This window comes from Apteryx mantelli, chromosome 2, assembly GCF_036417845.1.
Source record: "Apteryx mantelli isolate bAptMan1 chromosome 2, bAptMan1.hap1, whole genome shotgun sequence".
NCBI lineage: Eukaryota > Metazoa > Chordata > Aves > Apterygiformes > Apterygidae > Apteryx > Apteryx mantelli.
This window is the reverse complement of record NC_089979.1, coordinates 72012633-72033853: the sequence shown is the minus strand read 5'-3', so window position 1 is coordinate 72033853 and position 21221 is coordinate 72012633. Positions and strand designations below refer to the sequence as shown.

General features: G+C 42.3%; 2 protein-coding genes and 1 long non-coding RNA gene across 3 annotated transcripts in view; 1 reads left to right on the top strand and 2 right to left on the bottom strand.

Annotated features, from left to right (window-relative positions):
* Nucleotides 1-6992, bottom strand: part of LOC106483554 (uncharacterized) — a 43420-nt gene extending 36428 nt beyond the window's left edge. The window contains exon 1 of the long non-coding RNA XR_001292404.2: nt 6914-6992. This is a non-coding gene — a long non-coding RNA (uncharacterized lncRNA). The remainder of the gene's footprint in view (nt 1-6913) is intronic.
* A 96-nt stretch (nt 6993-7088) lies between these two features.
* On the top strand, nt 7089-21206 carry FAM8A1 (family with sequence similarity 8 member A1). Its single transcript, XM_067290873.1, has 5 exons — nt 7089-7713; nt 16137-16257; nt 19202-19325; nt 19551-19690; nt 19989-21206. Exons 1-5 carry the CDS (start codon nt 7131-7133, stop codon nt 20131-20133), a joined length of 1113 nt encoding a protein of 370 aa, XP_067146974.1. The 5' UTR covers nt 7089-7130; the 3' UTR covers nt 20134-21206.
* Nucleotides 8853-16130, bottom strand: LOC106483520 (nuclear pore complex protein Nup153-like). Its single transcript, XM_013941485.2, has 3 exons — nt 14736-16130; nt 12643-12837; nt 8853-12211 (listed from the first exon to the last, which is right to left on the bottom strand). The coding sequence occupies exons 1-3, from the start codon at nt 14932-14934 to the stop codon at nt 11310-11312; spliced, it is 1296 nt and encodes a 431-aa protein (XP_013796939.2). The 5' UTR covers nt 14935-16130; the 3' UTR covers nt 8853-11309.
* Nucleotides 21207-21221: the final 15 nt, after the last annotated feature.

Sequence of the window (21221 nt, the reverse complement as noted above, 5' to 3'; positions counted from 1 at the left end):
TCAAATAGGGATCAAGTCATTATGCAGCACCAGGAAGCCACATAATCCTTTAGTGAGATGATACAAAACAAGTATCAAATGCTTGATAAACAGAAAGCAGCAAGACAGCTCAGACTTATCGCACAGACGAATTCTCTTCGTTCCTCCTAAGGATTAACTCCCTCCTCAACAAACAGACTGTGCCTGCTTGTATGAGTCTTTTTTTAAACATTTGAAGGCAACCCCCTTGCAGCTGTACCTTCTCCCTGTCACTGATGTTCCTGCAACATACAAAACCCCAGTACACTTCTTTGACTGGCTTCCTAGCAGAAACAAGGCTTAGGCAGTAGCACTGCATGCATGCCACTCTGACCACTCCAGGAACTTTGTCAGAGAGCAGAGGTTGAAAAGATAAGCAAGAAGGCCTTGCATGGCAGACCCAAGGTAACTGCTTCGACTGGAGAAAGGCTAATGAGTTCATGCACTATTAAACACCAAAAATCTGAAATAGGAGAGAGACTTTTAAAATACCTAGCCAGCTTTTATCTGGTACTCACAGTCAGCCACACACATGACACAAATCTACAACCAACTTTTGGCTCTGATGAGCTCTGATCCTCATGAAACTACTTGCTAACCATTTTGAGTTGATTGGACTGTTTCTTCACTGCAGCCTGTCTTTAATTTCAGAAATATAAAGGAAGGAGTACTAAACAAAATAAATCCCAGGTTCTGATTCTGCCTTACATGAATTTGTGTACAGTTAAATGTTAAAAAAACTTCTGAAAAATCAGGTCTATCATGAGTTAGAAATAATCAACATGCTAGTTACTCTGCAGAATGATGATCTGATGAGTCATCCAAACCGTGATCAATTATGGCCACCATGTCTCCACGAGCAAGCTTGACCTGCATTTAATGCTTGACTCCAGCAAGGAACGACCTGCTGATTTCTGAGCAGCCCTAGTGTGCTATAGATAATTTCTTTTTACTCTATCCTGTCACACACGATATGCCGCTTCATTTCAGCTCTGTCTTTCTGTGTCACTTCTATACTGCACTAAAATTGTGGTTATGCTCTAAATCAGTGCAACTGTCAGAACAGATGATGGTACATTTGGTGCATATATTGATATGCAGCAAAAAGTATATGATGTAATTAGCCTGTTCATTTTTCTAAACCTGCATCGGTCAAATATTCATCAGTATAGATGCTAGGAACTTGCCAATAAAATATGTAATGTGTAAAAGAGAAGGAGATTTGTAACTCAGTGTCCAAATGTAAAAAGCTTTTTTTTTCCTACGTAAAGCTTCAACGGAGCTCATATTTTCTTAAATGCAACCTCTGTAAAAGTATTGGCTTAGTTATTCAGAATATTGGTTAGTAGGAATTAGTGGAAATTAGTATTGAGCTAGTGACTCTATGTATCCACCAGGTGGCAGAAACCCGCTGAGGTGCGGGCTATCACAAGCTCTGCTGCTAATGAAAAAATGCCAGGCTAGAGTATTTACAAAGGACGTGTGTACTGTTTATCAAGAAATTGGGAAACTCTGCTCCCCGAAAGTCATTCTTAAAACATTAAAGATACTTTGATTTTGAAATTGTCATCTTAGCAAAAGGAAAGGGTTTGATTGGGATGAAAAGGGAAGAATAAAAAACATCCACTTCTTGTTATCAATGATTAATTTGATCTTTTGCTTTTGAACACTGCTAAGCATATTTTCATTGAAAGCGTATTTCATTAAAAATACCTGAATTAATTTAAAAGTAATATCTACCAGAGCTATTGAAGGTAAAAGGGGAAGTAATTTCAAGTCTGCTTTGGAAAACCAGAAATCTTTTCAGTGTGTTCAGCGAAACTATTCATGTTCTTATTATGTTTTGAGTCCTCAGTGTATCTAACTCTGCATGAGTTCTTTCAGTGCTATTGTGTATGTGCATGTTCATAAATCTCTGCACTGCATTTCTTTCTTAGAGATTAGGCATTTGGCCATCTGAAATCCTTCAGGAGTTCAACTCAGTATCCACCCTCAGTGCACTCTCCTTACATGATACACAACCAGGCTCCTTCTAAAATGTGAAAGTAGCTGTCACTTTTTTTCAGAAGTATACAGCCAAAGAAGGTAATGCTCACGCAATGATGTGATACACTAGCAAGCAGAGCAATTATCCAGAACATGTAAGACAGACTCAGTTTCCCTGCTGGAGGTGATTCAGGCTGATTCCTGTGAAAATATTGCCCATAAGTAGCTATCACCCTCAGAAGGTACCTGTAAACAGGTGTCTGCCATATATGAAGCAGTCATTAGATAAAAATCATAAATAACACTCTCCAAGGAATGCTCTGGCTACTAGAAAACAAGAATCTTGCTCCCTCTTTCTGGCTGAAATAACCATGAATAAGCTTTTGGGGTACAAACCTTTTAAAAGAATAAACACTTTCTACCTCTTGACCACCCAAAACTCAGTAGTGAACCTCCACACTCAAGCTTACTTCTCTAAGTCTTGCTGCATACCAAAACCCTCCCTGATCACTGATCACCACAGGCTTTTCTTCTCTAAACCGCTAGATTCCAGTTCCACCCAGCCAGTGCAGCTTCAGTGAAGGCACACTCCTATTTCCTCTCCGGGTTCACTAAAGAACATGCTAGGGGATTAGGTATTTGTTACAGCTTCCCAGTGTCGCAGTTGCTATTTCTGCCACAATCCTGAGTAGTTTTCTAGTTACTCTTCATTCAAACCAGGTCAAAGTAAAAAGCAGAAGAATTTGCACACAACTCCCCAAAGAGACAATGCTGTTAAATAAGAAACCATGCTAACTCTATGTACCTTAAGATCTGGGGGGACTTACTACAACCTGTTGTCAAACATGACCGCTGGGATTCTGTTTTCTGTATGTATTATACCTGAAGGTGCATCTATTAGAAAGAAACCTCTTCTTGGTGGGCCATGCTAGCTTTTAGAGCCAATCTCTCCCTCAAAAACCTTAGCTGGACAAGGCAGATTAGTTTCACAGTGAAATGTTGCATTTACTTAATCTGGGAGGCAGTTGTGCCACTCCACTGAAATGTATAGTGTTTTACTTTCTTGTAGACGCGTATGTTTCTTTTTTGGTTCAGTTGTCAAGGTCTGTACCTGGCTGCTTGCCCCAACAAGGAGTAAAGTTCTCGCTCTTCGGCGTCTCTGTGTCTGTTTCAGTATTGAAGAGTCACTTTAACCAAGGTCTGCATTTAAACTTCATTCTGTACATGAACACACATACTTGATACAAACGTTTAATTGGGATGAATGTATGTAGGTCACTAGTGGCTTTTAATTATGACTGGACACAACAATAATTGACCACTTTGGAATGACAACAGGTTGCTGGTGATTAATGTCCAACAACTCCCATCCAAGGATTCTTTAACAGGTGCCCCTATTATTAGGGCACTTTAGTGTGAAGCAGGAGATGTGGTTTGAGCGCCCCAAGCAAAGGAAGGAATTAAACTGGGATCTCATACATCCAGATGAATGCTTCATCAATTCCTTTAAAAACTGATTAAGAACTTGCCTTGAAAACAAGATGCTGGGATGTGGATCAAAAATGAACCCTGTAGCTCTGAACAACAGCCAGATTTAAAGCAGACCAGTGCTTTATTACTTTCTACTCACTGTGAAAGGCTCCCCACTTAATAGTGATAGATCATGTTTTTCAGCGCTTATCTATATATAAAGAGCTTAAGATGGGATTCTTAGCTATTGCAATGGCAGCTTTTAGGTGTTTAACTCCCTTTTCTAGATCTAGTTCAAAAGGTTTCTCCTTGCCCGAATCTCGCTTCTAGAAAAGAGAATATTTAGCTGTCAAAGGCATTCCACTACTTATTTTCATCAATTGACAAAATGAACTACCCAAGATTATCTCCCTTTCTGACTGCTCTCAAGAGAAAACAAGCTCAAGTAGGGAGAAATCAGTGATGTGGAAGATTATAAGTACTCCCGTATTGTGTGGCAACCTTGAAAGCAATGAAACAAGACTCTTTGTGATCAAAAAGGCTAATATGGTGTGAGTTCCAACACCACTGGCAAGCCTTGTTGTTACAATATGTATCTCTTTATCAGATTCATCATAGAATAATCTGAGTGTTTACATTATACAGAATTTGCTTTTTTTTTTTTTGTAACAGTATTGTTTTCAATGCAGAAAAATGAAAGCTAATGACTGAAAAACTTGGGAGCGAAGAAATACATTACATTGTTTGCCTCCCCTACCTGTTACTCCCCTTCTCCTTGCTGTCAGTGACGCAGTTTCACCTTGAGCACCCAGCATAACTGTGCAGTGAGTTCCAATTGGTTATGCCTCTGTAATGCTGCTGACAACCCTAAAATTTACAGGTGACTGGCAGCATTATATGAAGCCTGTGAGATTTTGAAATTGTACCTAAAGATCTGATCTGGCTTGCAGAAACTGTGATTATGAAGACACAAAAAAGGTCTGACTGACACTGGCTGGTTCTGAAAGGTTTGCAGTAAAGAACCAATAAAAAAAAATGAAATAGACTGTAGCTGATAAAGAAATCAGTGAAATATTATGAAAGTGGACCTCTACTAAGCTACTTCTACTGTCATTTTCCAAACTAGCTTTCCTATTACAAGTTAATAGCTATTTTAAGATCATGTATTTCAGGCTATCTTAAACATAATCTTGGGACTGTGGAAGGTAATTTTTATATTTTCATAAATTGAGAATCCTCCTTGCCTTTGTCTTTTCTCAAAGGGCTACCTGTAAGATACCACATTAAATGTTTTTCTTCTATACACTTGCATATCTTCCTTCTCTCTTTTCCTTCCTTTCTTTCATTCTTCAATGTCCTTCCTAATCATGCCAAAGCTTGTCATGTTTCCCAAATCAATTATCCATATTGATTTTAGCCAGGTGTATGATACAAAACACACATCAGTATGATTAGAACCACTTAAAACTGATCTACATAATGAGTGCCAGCACATAACTGCATTTCTTTTAATTAAGGTGGGATGGATTATTAGCTAAGCACAATTTCAATTCACTTCAGCTTGTCTATACTAGGGATTCACACCACAGAAATTACTTCCATTTTTAAATGAGTTAGGATTACATGGGAGAAAAGTATGTTTGTTTTTGTCTAACAGAGAGAGAAAAACTTATTTTCATTTTTTTTCAGTTGTGCTATTTGCTGTGTTAAAAATGGGAAACACTCCATGTTTAACAGTATCTATTACCAGTTCATCCAGTATGGTGCTATGTTAACATTTATGTTACATAGAAGTTGTGGTCTGGTTGTGATGCTTACTAGTATATAGGAACCTTAAATATTAGAAATTAATTTGGAGAATTGTGTTCAAAATTGCTGCAGGTCTCCTAGTTTTTCAGCATTTTTGCACAGGAAGAAGATGAATGAAATACGGAAAGAGATGAGAAAAGGAGATGGAAAAGAAACCAGCATTTAGACAACAAATCAAACTGTAGAAACACAGAAGAGAAATAGCAACGTTTAAGTTAACACTTTTCCTTTCTGTCTTTTATTTCTCCAAACAATTTCAACTCACTTCCTATTAGCAAAGGTAACTGCAAGGCTAGTTTATGTTAGGGAAAGAGAAAGTGTTTTCAGAGTTGCTAGAGGTCAGAAACAACAGCTGTAATCACAGGTGGCTATGACAAGAACAAAACAGAAAATAAATTTGTCCAGCTGCACCTGCTTGGAAATGAGGCAATGCCTTATTCCTTACTGGGGTCTATGACCTCATCTACCAGAGCCTGTTAAGATGAATATATCTGTTATTTGGGCCAAAATGAGAAGTGAACTGATGGGAGACAGAGGGAATCTGAATTACAGCAGTTTACACTCTGGCCCTTCAGCATGTCTTGCTAAGCAAAGCTAACCGCCGTCCTGAATTCGTTTGGGGGGGGGGGGGGGTCGTGGAAATGAAGCCTCACACAGAAAATCGTGACTCCCTTTTAACACTCCAGTACAAGGTGCTAGTGCAAGTAACCTCACTGCCTGAGGACAGCTTTCAGGTTACTGCCAGGCTATGAAACGGCCAAACCTGAAGGGCTCAGCCTTTGACGGAGGAGGAGGAGCGGGGCGCGGGCCGAGCTCCCCATTGCACAGGCGAGCGCAGCTCCCCGCGGTGCCTCTGGACGGCCGCGGGAGCAATTGGGGGACGGAGATCTTAGTATGTCTATTAAGGAAGAATTAAATGTCTCCTCTACATGTATTTTTGCTGCGAGACCTTTCAAAGGCGTGGGTTCTACTACGCTCGTGACTGCAATAACGCATTCATAGCGTTATTTCTCCTCCACGCTTTGGGTTTTGTTTTTACGTTTGCAACCCCGCAGCCGGTTCCGTCGCCCCGTCCGTGGCGGGAAGAGCGACCCTTCACACACAGCAACTCACGACTCTGCTAGCACGGAAGGGGCGAGCAACGGGAAAGGCACTTCCTAGATACGGGTTCAAACTCCCGTCAGCAGCAGTCGAGAAACGCGAAGCAGCGCCGGAGGGAAGGAGAGCTGAAGGCAGGGAAACGCCGCCTCCTCCCCGCCCTGCGAGGCGTGAGAGGAACGTCTCCCTCAGCCCTCTCCTTAAGGCAGGGGCGCGACAACGACCGCAGGGGGTGGCGCCTGTCCTGGCGCAGCTGAACCTGTCTCGTAGGCAGGGTCAGCCCCCGCGGTGCGGTGCGGCGCGGTGCGGCGCGGCTGGGAGGAAGAGGCTCTACCCGTGTGGTGCTCGGCGCGGAGACTAGGCCGCCGGGTCTCGCATAAGGCGGCCCCAGGCCGAGGGGCTCTGCGGCGCCAACGGCTCTCGGCCGAGCGCGAGACCCCACCCCCCTTCGTCCCCTCCTTCGTCTCGCGGCTCTGCCTCAGCACTAGGCGAGACCATCTCACGGCTGCGGGAGAGGGAGAAGCCTTCCTACCTCCTAGCGAAGCTTGCTCTCGCTTCGCACAGAAGCAGAAAGACGACCACTGGGGAGTGGTAGGCTCCTCCCCGCGGGGGGGACTGAGGGACTCCTGCTAGCTCGTGCCCGCTTCCTTTGTTTCCCTCTCTCCACCTCGGCGAATGGAAGGGGCGAGGCACCGCCCCCGCGCGTGCGCCGTGAGCGCAGACGCTCAGCGTCAGAGGGGCTGGAGGAGATGGCGGAGCCCGGCCCGGGCCGGCCCGGAGCTGGGATGGCGGCGGCGGCAGCAGCAGCGGCGGCGGGGGGAAACAGCGAGCGGACCGACAGCGGCGCGGGAGGGGAGGCCGCGGCTGCGTCGTCGCTCTCGTCCTCCGCCCCCGCGGCCGTTGGGGGCGAGGGCGGGGGGGCGAAGGCGCTGAGCGCGGCGGAGTACGCGCGGCGCGTGCACCAGTGGCTCTGGGACTCCTACTGCGGCTACGTGAGCTGGCAGAGCTGCCTCCCCGCCCTGCTCGCCGCCGCTGCCGCCGCCGCGCCCGCGTACGCCGCGGGCCCCGGCCGCGCTTCCTCGCCGCCGCCGCCGCCCTCCTCCTCCCCTCCTCCCGGTCCCCCTCCGCCGGGGGCCGCCGCCGCCTACTACAGCCCCTTCTACCTCTTCGCTCCGGCTGCGGCCCACACGGCCACGGCCGGGCCGGCGCCCCGCGCCGCCGCGGCCCCCGCTTGGCCGGCAGCGGCGGGCAGGTTGGCCCCCCTGCCCAGGGCCGCCTCCAGCAGCGCCGCCAGCGGCAGCGGCGCCCCCCGCGAGGCGGCGCGGCCGGCAGGTGAGAGGGGGCGATCGAGGGGGCTGGCGCGGCCGGGCCCCTCGCACCTGGCTCCGTCCGCGCCCCTGCTCGGCCGCCTCGGCGCGCGCCGTGGGCTGGGGGCGGAGGTGGCGGCGGCGGCGCGGGGGTGCGTGTGGCTTGCAGCGCCTTCTCCCTTCCCTGCTTCTTGGGCTCCTCCGGTGCAGTTCTGGGAAACGGTGGGTGTGTCGAGGAGGAAGCGAGGCGTTTTGCAACGGTGGGGGGTGCTGCGCTTCTGTGGGCGGCAGACCTGGCGGTATGGCAGGCCTATGGGTCTGTCATGCAAAAGGTAACAGCCGAAATACTGAGTTTGCAGATTTGAGAGGGTTGACTTGTATTTACAGCTTATTACTTTCATATCTGTAAAATGTTTTAATGGATAAGAAGTTTATTTTTTCCAGTAACATTTACTCTTGTGTTGAAAGGACCATAGCTGTGCATGAAGCGTCTAGTTTTTTTAAATAGTCTATTTGGATGATGAAAGCTAAACTAATTTTCTGTTTGTCTTAGTGAACTCTCAGTGTTCAAAATCATTTAAATGAAATTGAAGCAGAGAGATTAAAATATGCTTACATGCTAGTGGCAGGACCTGAAAGGAACAAAAATCTGTTATGACTTTGACAGGTTTAGCAGTGGAATAACCTTGCTTCTGTTTACATTTGTTCAAAAGTAAAACAAACTTTTGCTCTGATCACATCAGAAAGAAAAACTGTAACACAAACACTTCTTCACAAACTCTAGGAGCGCCTAGATGACGTTCCATGAGTGTTTGGTAGTACCTCGAGTAATGGCAGAACGCTGCTAAAGGACTTTGGAGAAAAGCCAGCTCTTCTTTCTTTCTCTAGGGCAAAGTACAGCATTACTGATCTGTAAAAATATTTCTAAGCTCAGTGGCTAATGTGAGGGGAGAAATCTTGTTTCGTCTGTATTTGAAAAGGGAGGGAATCTAGCTCCCAAACTTATTTCTTTGTTGTGGGTTTGAGCAGATTTTGTTTCAGCGTGGTTGTAACACAAGGTAGTATTTTTTTTAATTACGCCCTGATTTATATATTGCTTGTGAACAGATACTACCAGTCTCTGGAAAAGCTAATATGGACCAAATCTAGACTGAAATAACTCTTGAATTTTTACCTAGTTCTTCAGAAACTAATACCATATGTTGAAGGTAATTTAGGGTATGAATAACACTTCATTCTGCTGAATGTGGCTATTCTGAATGTTAAATATTGTTGCCACATCCAGACTTCCAAAGGGAATTCTCTGTGTGATATAGTGATATGATAGAATTATAAACAAGCACTGCTGTTTCAGTGCTTTTGCTCCTAATTGCATATGGATTTATCTGGAGCAGCTAAAGCGATTACAGCTACTTCCCTTCTGCTGCAGATTATGGCTCACGCAGCAGAGCTGGTAGGACAGGACGTGTATCCATTCCTAAGCCGCTGTGGTTTACAGTCTAGTATGTGTATGTAAACTGAACTAAGTGACAGTTTATGCTAGTACTGCAGATCTTTATCGAGGATGTCAAAAAGGGGAATTAAACTGCTTCTTCCAGCTCAGTCTGCCTGCAGATATGTGTAAGAGCACCAATATAAGTAGCACTCTGGTAGTACCAGGCCTTTGGTAGATTTAGTTATCATGATTCAAAATGTTTCCTCCCCTCACCCCTCTTGATTTTTCTTCCTTGCTGTGGTGTAGGAGATTACTGCTCTTATTCTGGGAACAGCAGAACAAAAGTGTGTTCAAGCCTCAGCTGCCTTATTTTACTGCCTGGCTAACTAGTGCAAACCCATCTTTATTACTAGCTTAATGTAAGACTTTGAGGCATATTTCATTCAGCTGTCTCTCCAATACAAATAGTAACTCCTGGCAAAAGAGTGGATTTCTGATGCCGGAAACATCTTAAATTGCTGCAACAGAAATCTGCCAGTGTTAATGGATTGTCAAAGTTTCTTTATATAATGGAGTTTAACATAATTTGGACACTGATTTTCATAGTTCCAAACACTTCTTCCTTCTCCAGTTATCGTTTCAGTCTAATATATTCAGCTGAAACTCTGTGCCACTCACTTCAGTGAACATGCTCATTTTAAAGAATTAAGGGTTTTGTTGACAACTTGTTGACAATCAGAATTGAATACACTTAAGCATTATTTACATAACAGTCATGCTATTTAGTAGTATTGATGCAGTTGTTAGTGAAACGGGTATGAAATAAAGATGTAAAATGAGGTATGTTAAATAAGAATTTGCTCTTAATCACTGCTCGATTATACTTACCACTTTTTAAAAAGTGCAGAGGTGCCAGGGGCTTTCAGTTCCACCTGCATAGCTTGTGAGGTCAGGACTGGGAGTATCAGTCTTGCCAGTTGAATTGTGGAAACTTCTTCTAAGTAAAGTTTGGTGGGGTTTTTTGAAATTACAGAGAGGAGTCTTTTCACTTTCTTTTGTCCTTCCCCTGTGTGTGCAGCCCAGACAGGCATTCTAAGAAGCACTTAACAGACCCAGTCACTGTTTTCTGGAAGTTACATTTAGTACATAGGTATTTTTAACTGAAATTTTGATGAAAGCCCTTGCTGGTTTCATGTGGGTGGTTGTGTTTGTGCTGTTTGGGAAATACAGAATGGCAAGTGGGTCCAGATGAAATTCTTCTGTGACGCTATTCCTTGGAATTTTTCTAAGATATTCCTAAATGTTTTCTTTGCTTTAATCAACTGAGGAGGTGTTAGCAACAAAAGTGTGTAGCTGTTTGCCCTGTCTGTCCTTGGCCAATTAAATTGGAGAATTCTGTTACATTTGCTGGCTCTCATATTGTAGAACAGCATGCTGTGTTTTATTATAATAAGCAGTCTATAGGAATGTTTACTTCAAATATGGCTGATATTTTAATCTGTTCCTGTTCATATGTTGATGATTTGAGACATAAAGTAGGCTGAATTTTACTTTCAGAGAGCTGGTGTTTGGTACATTCTGAAGCCTAGTTGCAGAGGGATATCTTCAGAAGCTAATAAAGAATTCTGTTTTATAAGAGACGGTTGCTAGATGATACAAATGGAATTTAACAACCAGAATTTCTCACACAGTGATGGTCACTAAAGAAACTTCATTTTTCACTGTGGTCTTTCAACAAATTAACGAAATACAATACTGCATGATTAAATCTATTAAGCCATGTTTATAGCTTTGTAACAGTAGGGTTACAGCAGTACACCCTGTAGCATAGATGCAATTGCACGGGAATATTCTCTTCTCTCGTTCCCTTTCCCTATGAAAAGAAATGCTAGAGTAAGGCCTCTATATTGCACCATACTAAAGATTTTATCCCCAACTATGCTGTTACCATTGAGACAGTAACAACTTCTGTGCTTGCGCAAGATGTAATACAGGTTCTTTGAGGTCTGGTGGATTTTTTGTTTAACCCTAATGTTAAAACTCACTGAAATCTAGAAAGGGATTGCTGCAAATTCTCTACACGTCAACAACCATAAAGACGGACGCGCGGCAGAGAGTAAAGCCTTTTCTAAAGCTCTAAGCATTCATACGTCAAATGCCATACATCCATTTTGTCTAGTATGGCTTCAGAGGTATTGTTTGATGCGTACGCGCAGACGAGCGAAGCCAAAAGACGTCCTGTTACCTGAAGTACTGGTTTGTGCCCCGAATGCGAAAGCTGGCTTTGCCTGCTCAGTTTCCTTCTCTGAGGGTTTTATGAAACTAAAGTTGAACGTAGATTTTGCTGTGCTCTCCTCTTTGGTATGCTCAGGCTTCCCAAATGAAAAGATAGGCTGTGCCTTTGGCTCTTCACTGTCAGCTTTCTTTTCAAACACTAGTGGAGCAGCAGAAGTGACAGGGTCCTGTTTCTCTTCTGTCCTTCCCAAAACAAACTGTGAGGCAGGTGCGGACTCCACATTGCCAAAAGAGAAGCCTGCCTTTGTGGAAGGAGTTTCGTCCTTTTTCTCGTCGGACTTCTTAAACGCAAAGGAAGCCGACGCAACCTCCTTTTCTGCCACGGTTCCAAAACCGAAGCCGCTGACTCCTGTCTTACTCTCAGTGGGAGCTATGGAAGAAGTAGAACTTGTGCCAAAACCGAAGCCTCCCAAGACTGGTTCCTCCTTCTTTTCCTGCTGCCCCAGGCTCCCTGCCCCAAACTGAAACGTTGAAGGAGCCTGGCTGCTCGTAGGTGGAAGTCCAAAAGTAAAACTGCTGTTTTTCTCTTCTTTCTTACCGTCTTCGGCTTTGGAGTCTGAGGAGGAAACTCCAAATTTGAAGTCCCCTGAACTGCTGGGAAACTTAAATCCCCCAGTCCCAGTGTTGGAGGATGCAGATTCAAATGCAATACCAAACTTGAAGGCCCCTTGTTCACTGAATGCAAAACTTCTTGAGCTGCCTAATGTACAAGAAGAGTCAGAGGATGATGACCGAACACCGAATGTAAATGACGGCGTTGCAGCATTTGAGGACACAGGAGCAGTACCAAACCCTGCAAAAGGAGCAATAATGTTAACTTTGCAACAAAGCTGCTTTACCAAAAACCTCAACCCCAAAACAAAATACCCCCTCTCTACATGCACCTTTTCACAAAGGCATTCTTTTGTCCACCCCCGACTTTGAAAAATATACTAATAACTTATTTCAAAGATCATGCTTCCCCCCCCCCTTAAGTCTAAACTTCAGACGAGCAGAACATAAGGCATGTAAAGAACTAGTATGCCCTTAATCAAAGCTCTTCTCTAAAAAGCATAAATTCGCTCAGGGGGGTGGGAAATGGAGGCACATTACCTTACTTAAGCAAAATTCCTGGAGGAAAAATGAACAGGTCTGCTGTACCTCAAAGGAAATATTACAGTACTACTGAAAAAAAAGAAAATATATCACAGAATGCACACGCTCCTTTTCCTCATTGAGTATTACCTTTGAGCTCTGCTTTGGTGCCTGGCTTTGCATTTTCACAGGCTACACATTTGGTGGCTTCTGCTTTGTTTTGGACCAAGCCGACCTCACGGTCCCAGCTTCCTTCAGGCTTCTTGAATTTGTCTAAATCCAGCAATCCTCCAGAAGAAGCAGAAAAGGCAGAAGCACTGCTACTGGTCACAGGCACTGAGCTCCCTAAGCGTTAAGGAAAATAATATTTAAGCAGGCTGTTTAACTAAAGTGAACACAAGCACTTTGAGGAACTCTTAAATGCCTGCTAGCTTGTGAAGTGGACAAAGTACTACAGTGCAAAGCCCAGTAAGTTAAGTCACTTCAGGCAAACTCAATCCAAGAACCTAAGGAATGTAATAGAAATACCCAGTTTCTTCTTTATAACCTATTACATAATTTTAAGCACAAATGGAACCAATGTCACACACTAACAGCAAGTGTGTTTCATATGATGCAGCAACACGGCCCATTTTGGGCGTAAATGAAAGGTGCCATCCTCAGCTAAAACTACAGAACGCGTTTCTGGTGACAGCAGTAACTGTTAGTCGGTGTTAGCACTACTCAGCTTACAGTCACTGTAAGGTGATGTGAGGCTGTGAACCATTTATCAGGCTGATTCATCAGCCAGTTCCAAAGACAGACTTGTTCAAAGCTACACCACGACAAAAAAGAGGCAAGGAACTCAAGACTCCCAAATCCCCAACTCTGTGCCCAGTTACACAAGCGACGCTGTTTTCAGCAGCGGCAGAAACCGCCATAAGGAGGTCCCAAAGAGACAACACTTTCCTTTGGACTCCCCCCCCCCCCCCCCCCCCCCCGGAGAGGAAGAGGTGTCACTTGATGTGGCACCGCAACAGACAACTTTAGCGTCACACATATGAGGACTGAAGTGGGACTCCAGAACGCAAAAGCATTCTGGATGGAAGGCAATTCCCGCACTCGCCCCTACAGTTTTAAACCACTGAGGGTGACTTTTACGAGAAGGTGACTTTTAATGTCTCCAGTTCAAAACCGTGAAGACAGGAAGGGGTCTTCTCTTCCCCAGCACATTGAGAGAATTCTTATCCTCTCCTTTGACTGGAATCGCTCTTCCCCTTGACCAGTGCAACATAACTAGGCAGTTCTCTGCCCCACAATGGTCACAGTAAAGCCCTCCTTTCCAAAACTCCTCCTTGCCGCGAATGAAAGGCAAAAGTGCCAGCTGATCACTCTAAAGCTGATCACTCCAGTGTCCAAGAGAATAACCTCCCTCTGAAACACATCATCCCAGCTGAAGACATTTCACTCTTACTGTTGGGGACGGTTACAAAAGCAAAATCGAGTCCAGGGTTTTTTTTTTTTTCAGGACATCTTTGAAAAGGTGTTCTTGGTGGTTGTAACCGTGTATTAAATGATGCTTACAGCCAAAGAAATTCAACAGTGAAATAGTTACTTATGCTTTAAACAACAATAAATTCACCACACTCAAAATCAGTTACAATCGCCTGGAAGGGGAAACAATGGACAACACACCCAAAGGGTCACTCGTGGTCTGGAGGGCTACCCCTGGCCTTCACAGGTGTGTCTGCACACAGGGGTTTGTTTAAGGAGACTGGTTAAGTCTACACAGTCTTGAAACCTGGCTTCCTACCTCCCCTCAATTGCGTACAAATGGTGGGTCCAAGGCATTTTCAGCCATGTTTTGTAAATACTGTTTCTAATCCTGTTTTGAAGGAGAAAAAGCAGTAATGTTTAACTCCTCCATTTTTCCCCAGGGAAAGTTAGTAAATTGGCTGCAGCTTAATTAAGGCGTCCAAGCCAGCCGTCTTTCCTGACCAGCTGCAAAAGCCCGCTATTTTTGCTTGGCTTCAGCTCTGTACTAATACGTTCCCCAGTCAGTTCAATTCACGTGCCAGGCTGAGTCTTGGCTGACACCTCAGAAGCGCCTGTAATCGCTCCTGCAGGCAGGTACTAATCCATCCTCCCTCTTGGCCATACAGCTCTTCTGCTTCGGATCTGTTGTTTAAATGAGCAATTCATTTTATTCTGTGAAGAATCTGCAGAAGCTGAGATGTGAAGCAAGAGGAGGCAAAACCACATACCTGGTTTCTCGGACTGACAGGCTACGCATTTGCTGTCTTCGGCCTTATTTGACACAAGGCACACTGTACAGTCCCAGGAGCCTTTTGGCTTCTTAAACTTGTCTCCAAACCCCGGGGCGACCGCTGCGTCAGTGCCGCTGGAGGAGGAAGTAACTGTCGCCGAGGTGTCCGTGACTGCTGGCAGTGTAAGAGCAGGCATTACTCCTGTGCCAGGCTTTGGTGTCTCACACGCGATGCATTTGGTAGCTTCAGGTTTGTTCTGGACTAGACACGTATCACAATCCCATGTTCCAGGTGCTGTTTTAAATTTGTCTCCAAAGCCCAGCGCCCCTGCTGTGGGGGCTGCGGACTTAGAGATGCTGCTTGGACTCGAGCTTATCGTCTGTTTTGTACTCTCAGCTGTCGACACTTTAGCAGCTTGACAGGTTCCGCATTTGCTATCCGTGGCCTTGTTCTGCAGACATGGGTTGCACGTGTCAGACTGCCAATACGATGAAGCTTGTTTAGAGGTCTCTTTACCTGCAGAAAAACTACTTATTGCGGGTCTTGTATAGACCACTGTGCTTGCTGTAACAGGCTGTGCAGCTGTAGAGGTGTGGGCCTTCAGAGCAGTAAAGCCTAGAAAAGACACAAACAAACAGGAAGAGCTTACCACTAAAGCGGCACCTCACTGCCCGTAACGAAGCCACTTGTAATAATAGACGGCATAAATGTAAACCCAAGTGCCAATGGTTGCAACTGCATATTCTGACAAAGTGTAACAGGAAGCCCCTGGAAATCTTATCTAAAGGGATGAAATTTCATATGCTGCACTGGGACACAACAGAACATTTAGTTAAAACTTCAAATATGGCTAATTTAATCTGGTCCTGTTCATGGTTTGAAGATTTGAGAGAGAAAGTAGGCTGAATTTTACTTTCAGAGAGCTGGTGTTTGGTACATTCTGAAGCCTCGTTGCGGAGGGAAATAAAAGATGTGATTTAGGGAGTTATATGAATCTTCCTTTCATCTGAACTCTCAGATTTACCGGAATCTGTTCTACAGGAAGCTCTTCTAAACAAAAGATTGCAAAAATAAATACATCTTTAGTGTACTTCTGTTCTTTTGAAGGGGTGGGCTTTTGCTTGTAATTTTCATTGTGAGGGGACTCTGAAATCTGAAAGTTTGCAATTTAGTTTAGGAAGGTTCTTATAACTCAATTTATATAATTCAAATCAGTCTTGAGTCATAAAGCACCTTTTCAGAAGACTTTCTTGAAAATGATGTGGGTTGGGATGAAGATCTTAGAATGTTCCTTGCAGTGGCTTTTGCAGTGGCTTTAATGTGAAACGTCTTTTAGACCACAGTGTTAACTTTATTTTAGTGCAATAAAATCTGGCATAATCTCTATTTCTGTTGCAGGTCGGGAGTTCATTATCCCTTCGTTGGCACACAGATTTATAGCAGAGATGGTGGATTTTTTTATTCTGTTCTTTATAAAGGCAACCATTGTTTTAAGTATCATGCACCTTAGTGGAATAAAGTAAGTTGAACAATTTAAAGCATTATTATATAGAGCTTTATGTTCTTTGAGGTGTGATTTTTGTCTATATGATACGATTAAGCATATGATGGCATATCATAACTTTCAAAGATGTGGAAAAAAGCACCACTTGGTTATCCTCTTGAAAATACTTTCTGATTTTGGGTCATCTGATGGAAACAAAGAACTTGCAGAAGTGTATTTTCATCAGCTTACAAACTCCTTATTAAGACTGGATTAGACTTGCACTCTTATTTTTTTGAAGATATTGGCAAGATTCAAAAAAAATTCCTTTAAAAATCTCCAAGAAAAAACAATTGTCAAATGAATTTATTTTAAAAAAGTCTTCAAAAATTATTCCAGATCCTGCATGTAAAATACATATATAGTTTAAAATGTGGCCTGATTGTTAGTAATGCTATCATGCTGCAGTCTTTACTGGCATAAGTTGGATTTCCAAAATAGTATGATTAAGCATCATATGCATCAAGTATATATTATGTTGAAACAGCCTTCATTTCACATTTTTATCCTCTGATGTAATCACTCACCTCAAAGACTGTTTCCTTTTCAATTGTTTCATTAACTGCAGATGTCTTATTCCCTAGCTAGTTTAGTTCCTCCACTTTGTATTCGTATAACCAAATATTACTTTTGTCTGATTAGGAGATCAGAGCTTGGTGTAGTCAATAATTCCATTACTGTACAATTATATTCCAGAATCCAAGTTTTCCACTAAGAGAGTCTTCCAAATGTAAACGGATACTGTACAGATAACATCTTTCAGACAGATGTTAAACTGCTGCTTGAAAGATGTGTGGAATAGGGTTCAGTCCAAAATAATAAATATGCCAGTGTAAATTATCAGTCTTTATTGTTCAAATAAACATGCAATTAAAATGCCAACCTCTTGGTTTTATTCAGGTGCCAAAACCTCCAAGTGTAATGTGACGGCACATATCTCTATCTTGTTTTCAGTGGACAGAAAATGATTCAAACTAAAGTACTGGAAAGATGGGAGCAACTATGTCTGTATTGCTCTGTGAAGTAGTGAGGGTGATGTGAGAGGGAGTCTTTCTCTTTTTGAATTAATTTCCAGTAAACTCAATATTACTACTTTTGCAAGAGCCAAGAAGTTGCTTACAAGTAAAACTGTTCAGAAAGTGTGATACGGTGTACTTTAGATTGGGCTGAGGAGTTGTCCTGAAAAGACATGTACTTGCTGGTTTGAGAGAGAGACTTCAGGCAAAGGTTTTGTCATTACTGAAGGAAAATACAGATTGTGCCACGCTGCACTATTTTCTCAATTCTTTTTTTATCCTTAAGTCTGAATAAAGAGGAGGGCAAGTAGTGCAAATACAGATGGACTGTTCTGAAGTAGAATTGCACATTTCTATATAAGCAGGAATTGTCTTTTAGAAGGGTTAGTGAAAAGCCCTTGACATGTTGCAGATGTGTCTGCTCCAGGTAGCAGATGTTAATGTTATATCTGTAGAGTTTATCTTGTGAAAATATTATGCACTTGACTCCAAAATTACGCTTGGCATAGCTTTGCTAGGGTAAACAGCTGAAGGCATAGTATACCACACATAATAGGATCCCTTCTGTTGAATGATCTGGGGCACTGATTGTTCCATGCTGAAGATGAAACACAGTTCTGTTTGTCTCATGATCTAGTGAAAGTGTGGGGGTTTACTTTTTGTTTACATGCTAAAAGTAGGCAAAGAACGGTGATGGATGAGGAGGACCTTTTAGAAAACTTGAGGTGATTTTGCCCTTGTAAGGCAGGGTGTTGGGGTGGAGTAGTATTCGAAACTTGCTACGACATGTGACTACTGCATGAAAACGGATGAATTTGTTCATACTGAAATTTTAAGACTTGCACCAGCTGCTCATAAAAAGAGGTTCATCAGTGTTAATAGAAAGCTGTAACTGTTTAACTCTTGAATGTGAATTTTGTCAAGAGACAGAAATCAGTTTTCTAACGTAATTCAATAAATTATGGATGTTCACAGAACTATTGCTAAGCCAGAACATTTGGTGTGGAACAGTAGTTTTCAGCTTATGGTTTTCAGAACCTAAAGATTTGTGTTTTCCACATATGAAAATTCAGTGAGTCAAAAGCTGAGAGTTAGAATCTCACTTCTAATTTTAACAGAAGGTTACAATAAATGTACCTTTTTGAGATAGAAACTGTGAAGAGTTGTTCTTTGGACAGTTGTGGTAGATCAGGCTGCTCATGTAGTTAATGATTGCTCTGAACTCGCAGTTCAGAGAAGAATGGGCATTTTTACAACAGAAATTGCATCCTGTCAGGAGAATATCTAATTCATCATTTCATCATCTTGTGTAGCATGTCTCTTTTTTTTTTGACTATATAAATTGAAGATTTCCTATGCAGGTCACAGTGTCCGCCTCTAGAAGAGTATGTTGAGCAGCAAATGGGACTGTTTGAAAATGAAGAGCCCTGACCATGCGAAGGAGGAAAAAGTCTTCCCTTGCTTGTGTGGCATTTAGAGAGAAGAGCACTTTCTTTTCTTTTTCCTTGAGAGATCCCCTAAGGAAGAGACTTGCATCCACATGCACTACATTTATATAGACTTAGATGATCACACACAAAATCTCTTGTGTATCTCCCAAGAACTGTGCAAATTTTCAGAACAGTTCTGCAGCTCTCTACCCAGGACACCATATTGCAAAAGTGGTAATACAGAATAATTCATTCTTAAGCGAAAAAGACTAAACAAATTGGGCAAGAACCTGGAATGAAACCTAGCGCAGTTAATTTCAATGACCTGTTAAGTATTAAAGAAGCCAAGGAGTTTTTGTTCTTTAATTTATACCAGAACAGAAGGATTGGATTCTAGTACTAAAAGGGTAACATCAGTATTATGGCAAGGGTCAAATAAGTTTTATTTTTAAAGCTCAGTCTTCTTTTGTACAGGGACATCTCTAAATTTGCTATGCATTACATAATAGAAGAAATAGATGACGATACATCCATGGAAGATCTTCAGAAAATGATGATAGTAGCTCTTATCTACAGATTGTTAGTCTGCTTCTATGAGGTAACTAGTCATAAACATTAACTTCTAAAATTAATAGTTGTCAACTGTTGAATAAATATCTGATTTATTTATTTTTTCTCTTATCATTGGTCTATAAAGTCTTTACTGTTTCAGTCTTACTGGTTTACTTGAAGTTGCATGACTCTTACAGTTTGATGAAAACCAAATTTGCTAGACAATCAACAACAGTGTGTTGTAGAATTCAAACAGCTTTTCTTTTTACAGATTATCTGTATTTGGGGAGCAGGTGGAGCAACGCCAGGGAAATTTTTACTTGGACTGCGAGTTGTGACATGTGATACATCTGTACTTATTGCACCAAGTCGTGTATTAGTGATTCCGTCCTCTAATGTCAGTATGACAACGTAAGTGCTCTTAGCTCAGTTAGTTATGTTGCTGTCAGATTAATATTGTGGGAAGCACGTGATTTGAAAGGAAATACACCTTTACTTTATTATTGGGCTTTGCAATTCTGTGATCTAACAATAAAACACTTAATTATTTAATCATGCAAGTATTCTCCACGTTAGGTGGTAAAATATCTCCTCTTAAATTCCTGTGGCTTTGTGCTGTGTAAAACTGAGGCACTAAAGTGAAGGCAAACTACTAACCTAAGCAGAAAAGTGAAAACAAGGCACTGAGTATTTTATTCTCATTCTGCAGGTCTACAATACGAGCTTTGATCAAGAATTTTTCTATTGCTTCGTTTTTCCCTGCATTTATTACACTGCTGTTTTTTCAGCATAACAGAACAGCCTACGATATTGTAGCAGGAACTATTGTGGTAAGAAGAAATGGCATCAGATGATACCAAAAGATGACAGATTTCCAGACTGTTTTTGAACTCTCCTTCCCTCCCTCCTCCCCCCCCCCCGAAAAACAAACAGAAAAGCAACCCAAATCTGAAATTGAGATGACTATCAGAATCTTTTTGCCTAAATTAAATGGGGGCTGATTCAGAAGCGAAAGAAAATGTGTTGCTCCAGTGTGATGATGGCAACTACCTTGAAAGTATTGGACTTTTCATAAATGCCAAAGAAGTTTGAGAGAAACAATACTTGTTAAATCTGGAAGTATTACCCTTAGATTGACAAGAAAGAAAGTGACTGTATTAACTGCAAAAAAGATGCTTTTCTGTTCATCAGTCTATGGAAAGTGGATATCTAGAAATACTCCAGCTTAAAAGAAATATCATTCCTACAATTTTCAAGTGTTGACAGGTAATTAGAAAATTGTTTTTCAGGCAGTTGCCTAAGTCCTATAACAAACTCCGAGCAGAAGGGAACTGCAGTATTAGACAGTAAGGCAAAACTACATCTAATCATGTTAATTAAATTGCCAAATGTGTAGAGAGACGAGCAGTGTTTATCATTTCCCTTAAGATATTACTGCTTCATAGATCATATTCCTTCACCTCTTTTCAGGTATTATTTTATCTGAACATTCATGTGAGAAGTTTTTTGCATGAGTATGTCTTAAGTATTGTCATTTATTTCACATGTCTGAGCTACTAAAGAGGTGAAATAATAACTGCTTTTTCTGTGGGAAGGGTATGTTACACTGCAGTGTTAGTGAACTGGCGTGTGTATATAATTTTTGGAGCTATGAACAGTACAGATCACGCTAACAAAAGGTAACTTTCCTGCTTCTGTTTGGAGTGAAAGTGCTTGTCTATTTCTTGCGTATAAGACCAAGCAAAACAATTGAATGAGTTTCAGGAGCATGCAGAAAATATTAACCAGACTATGTGTTATGGGTGTAAATCTGCAGAAGTTCAAATACTGGTTACTTTCACTTTATATTCTATAATTCTGCCTAATTGTTTGTACATTCAGAATAACTTAAATATTGAATAAAGAAGCCTAATATTTTGCATGATTACATAGCTTTGGTAAT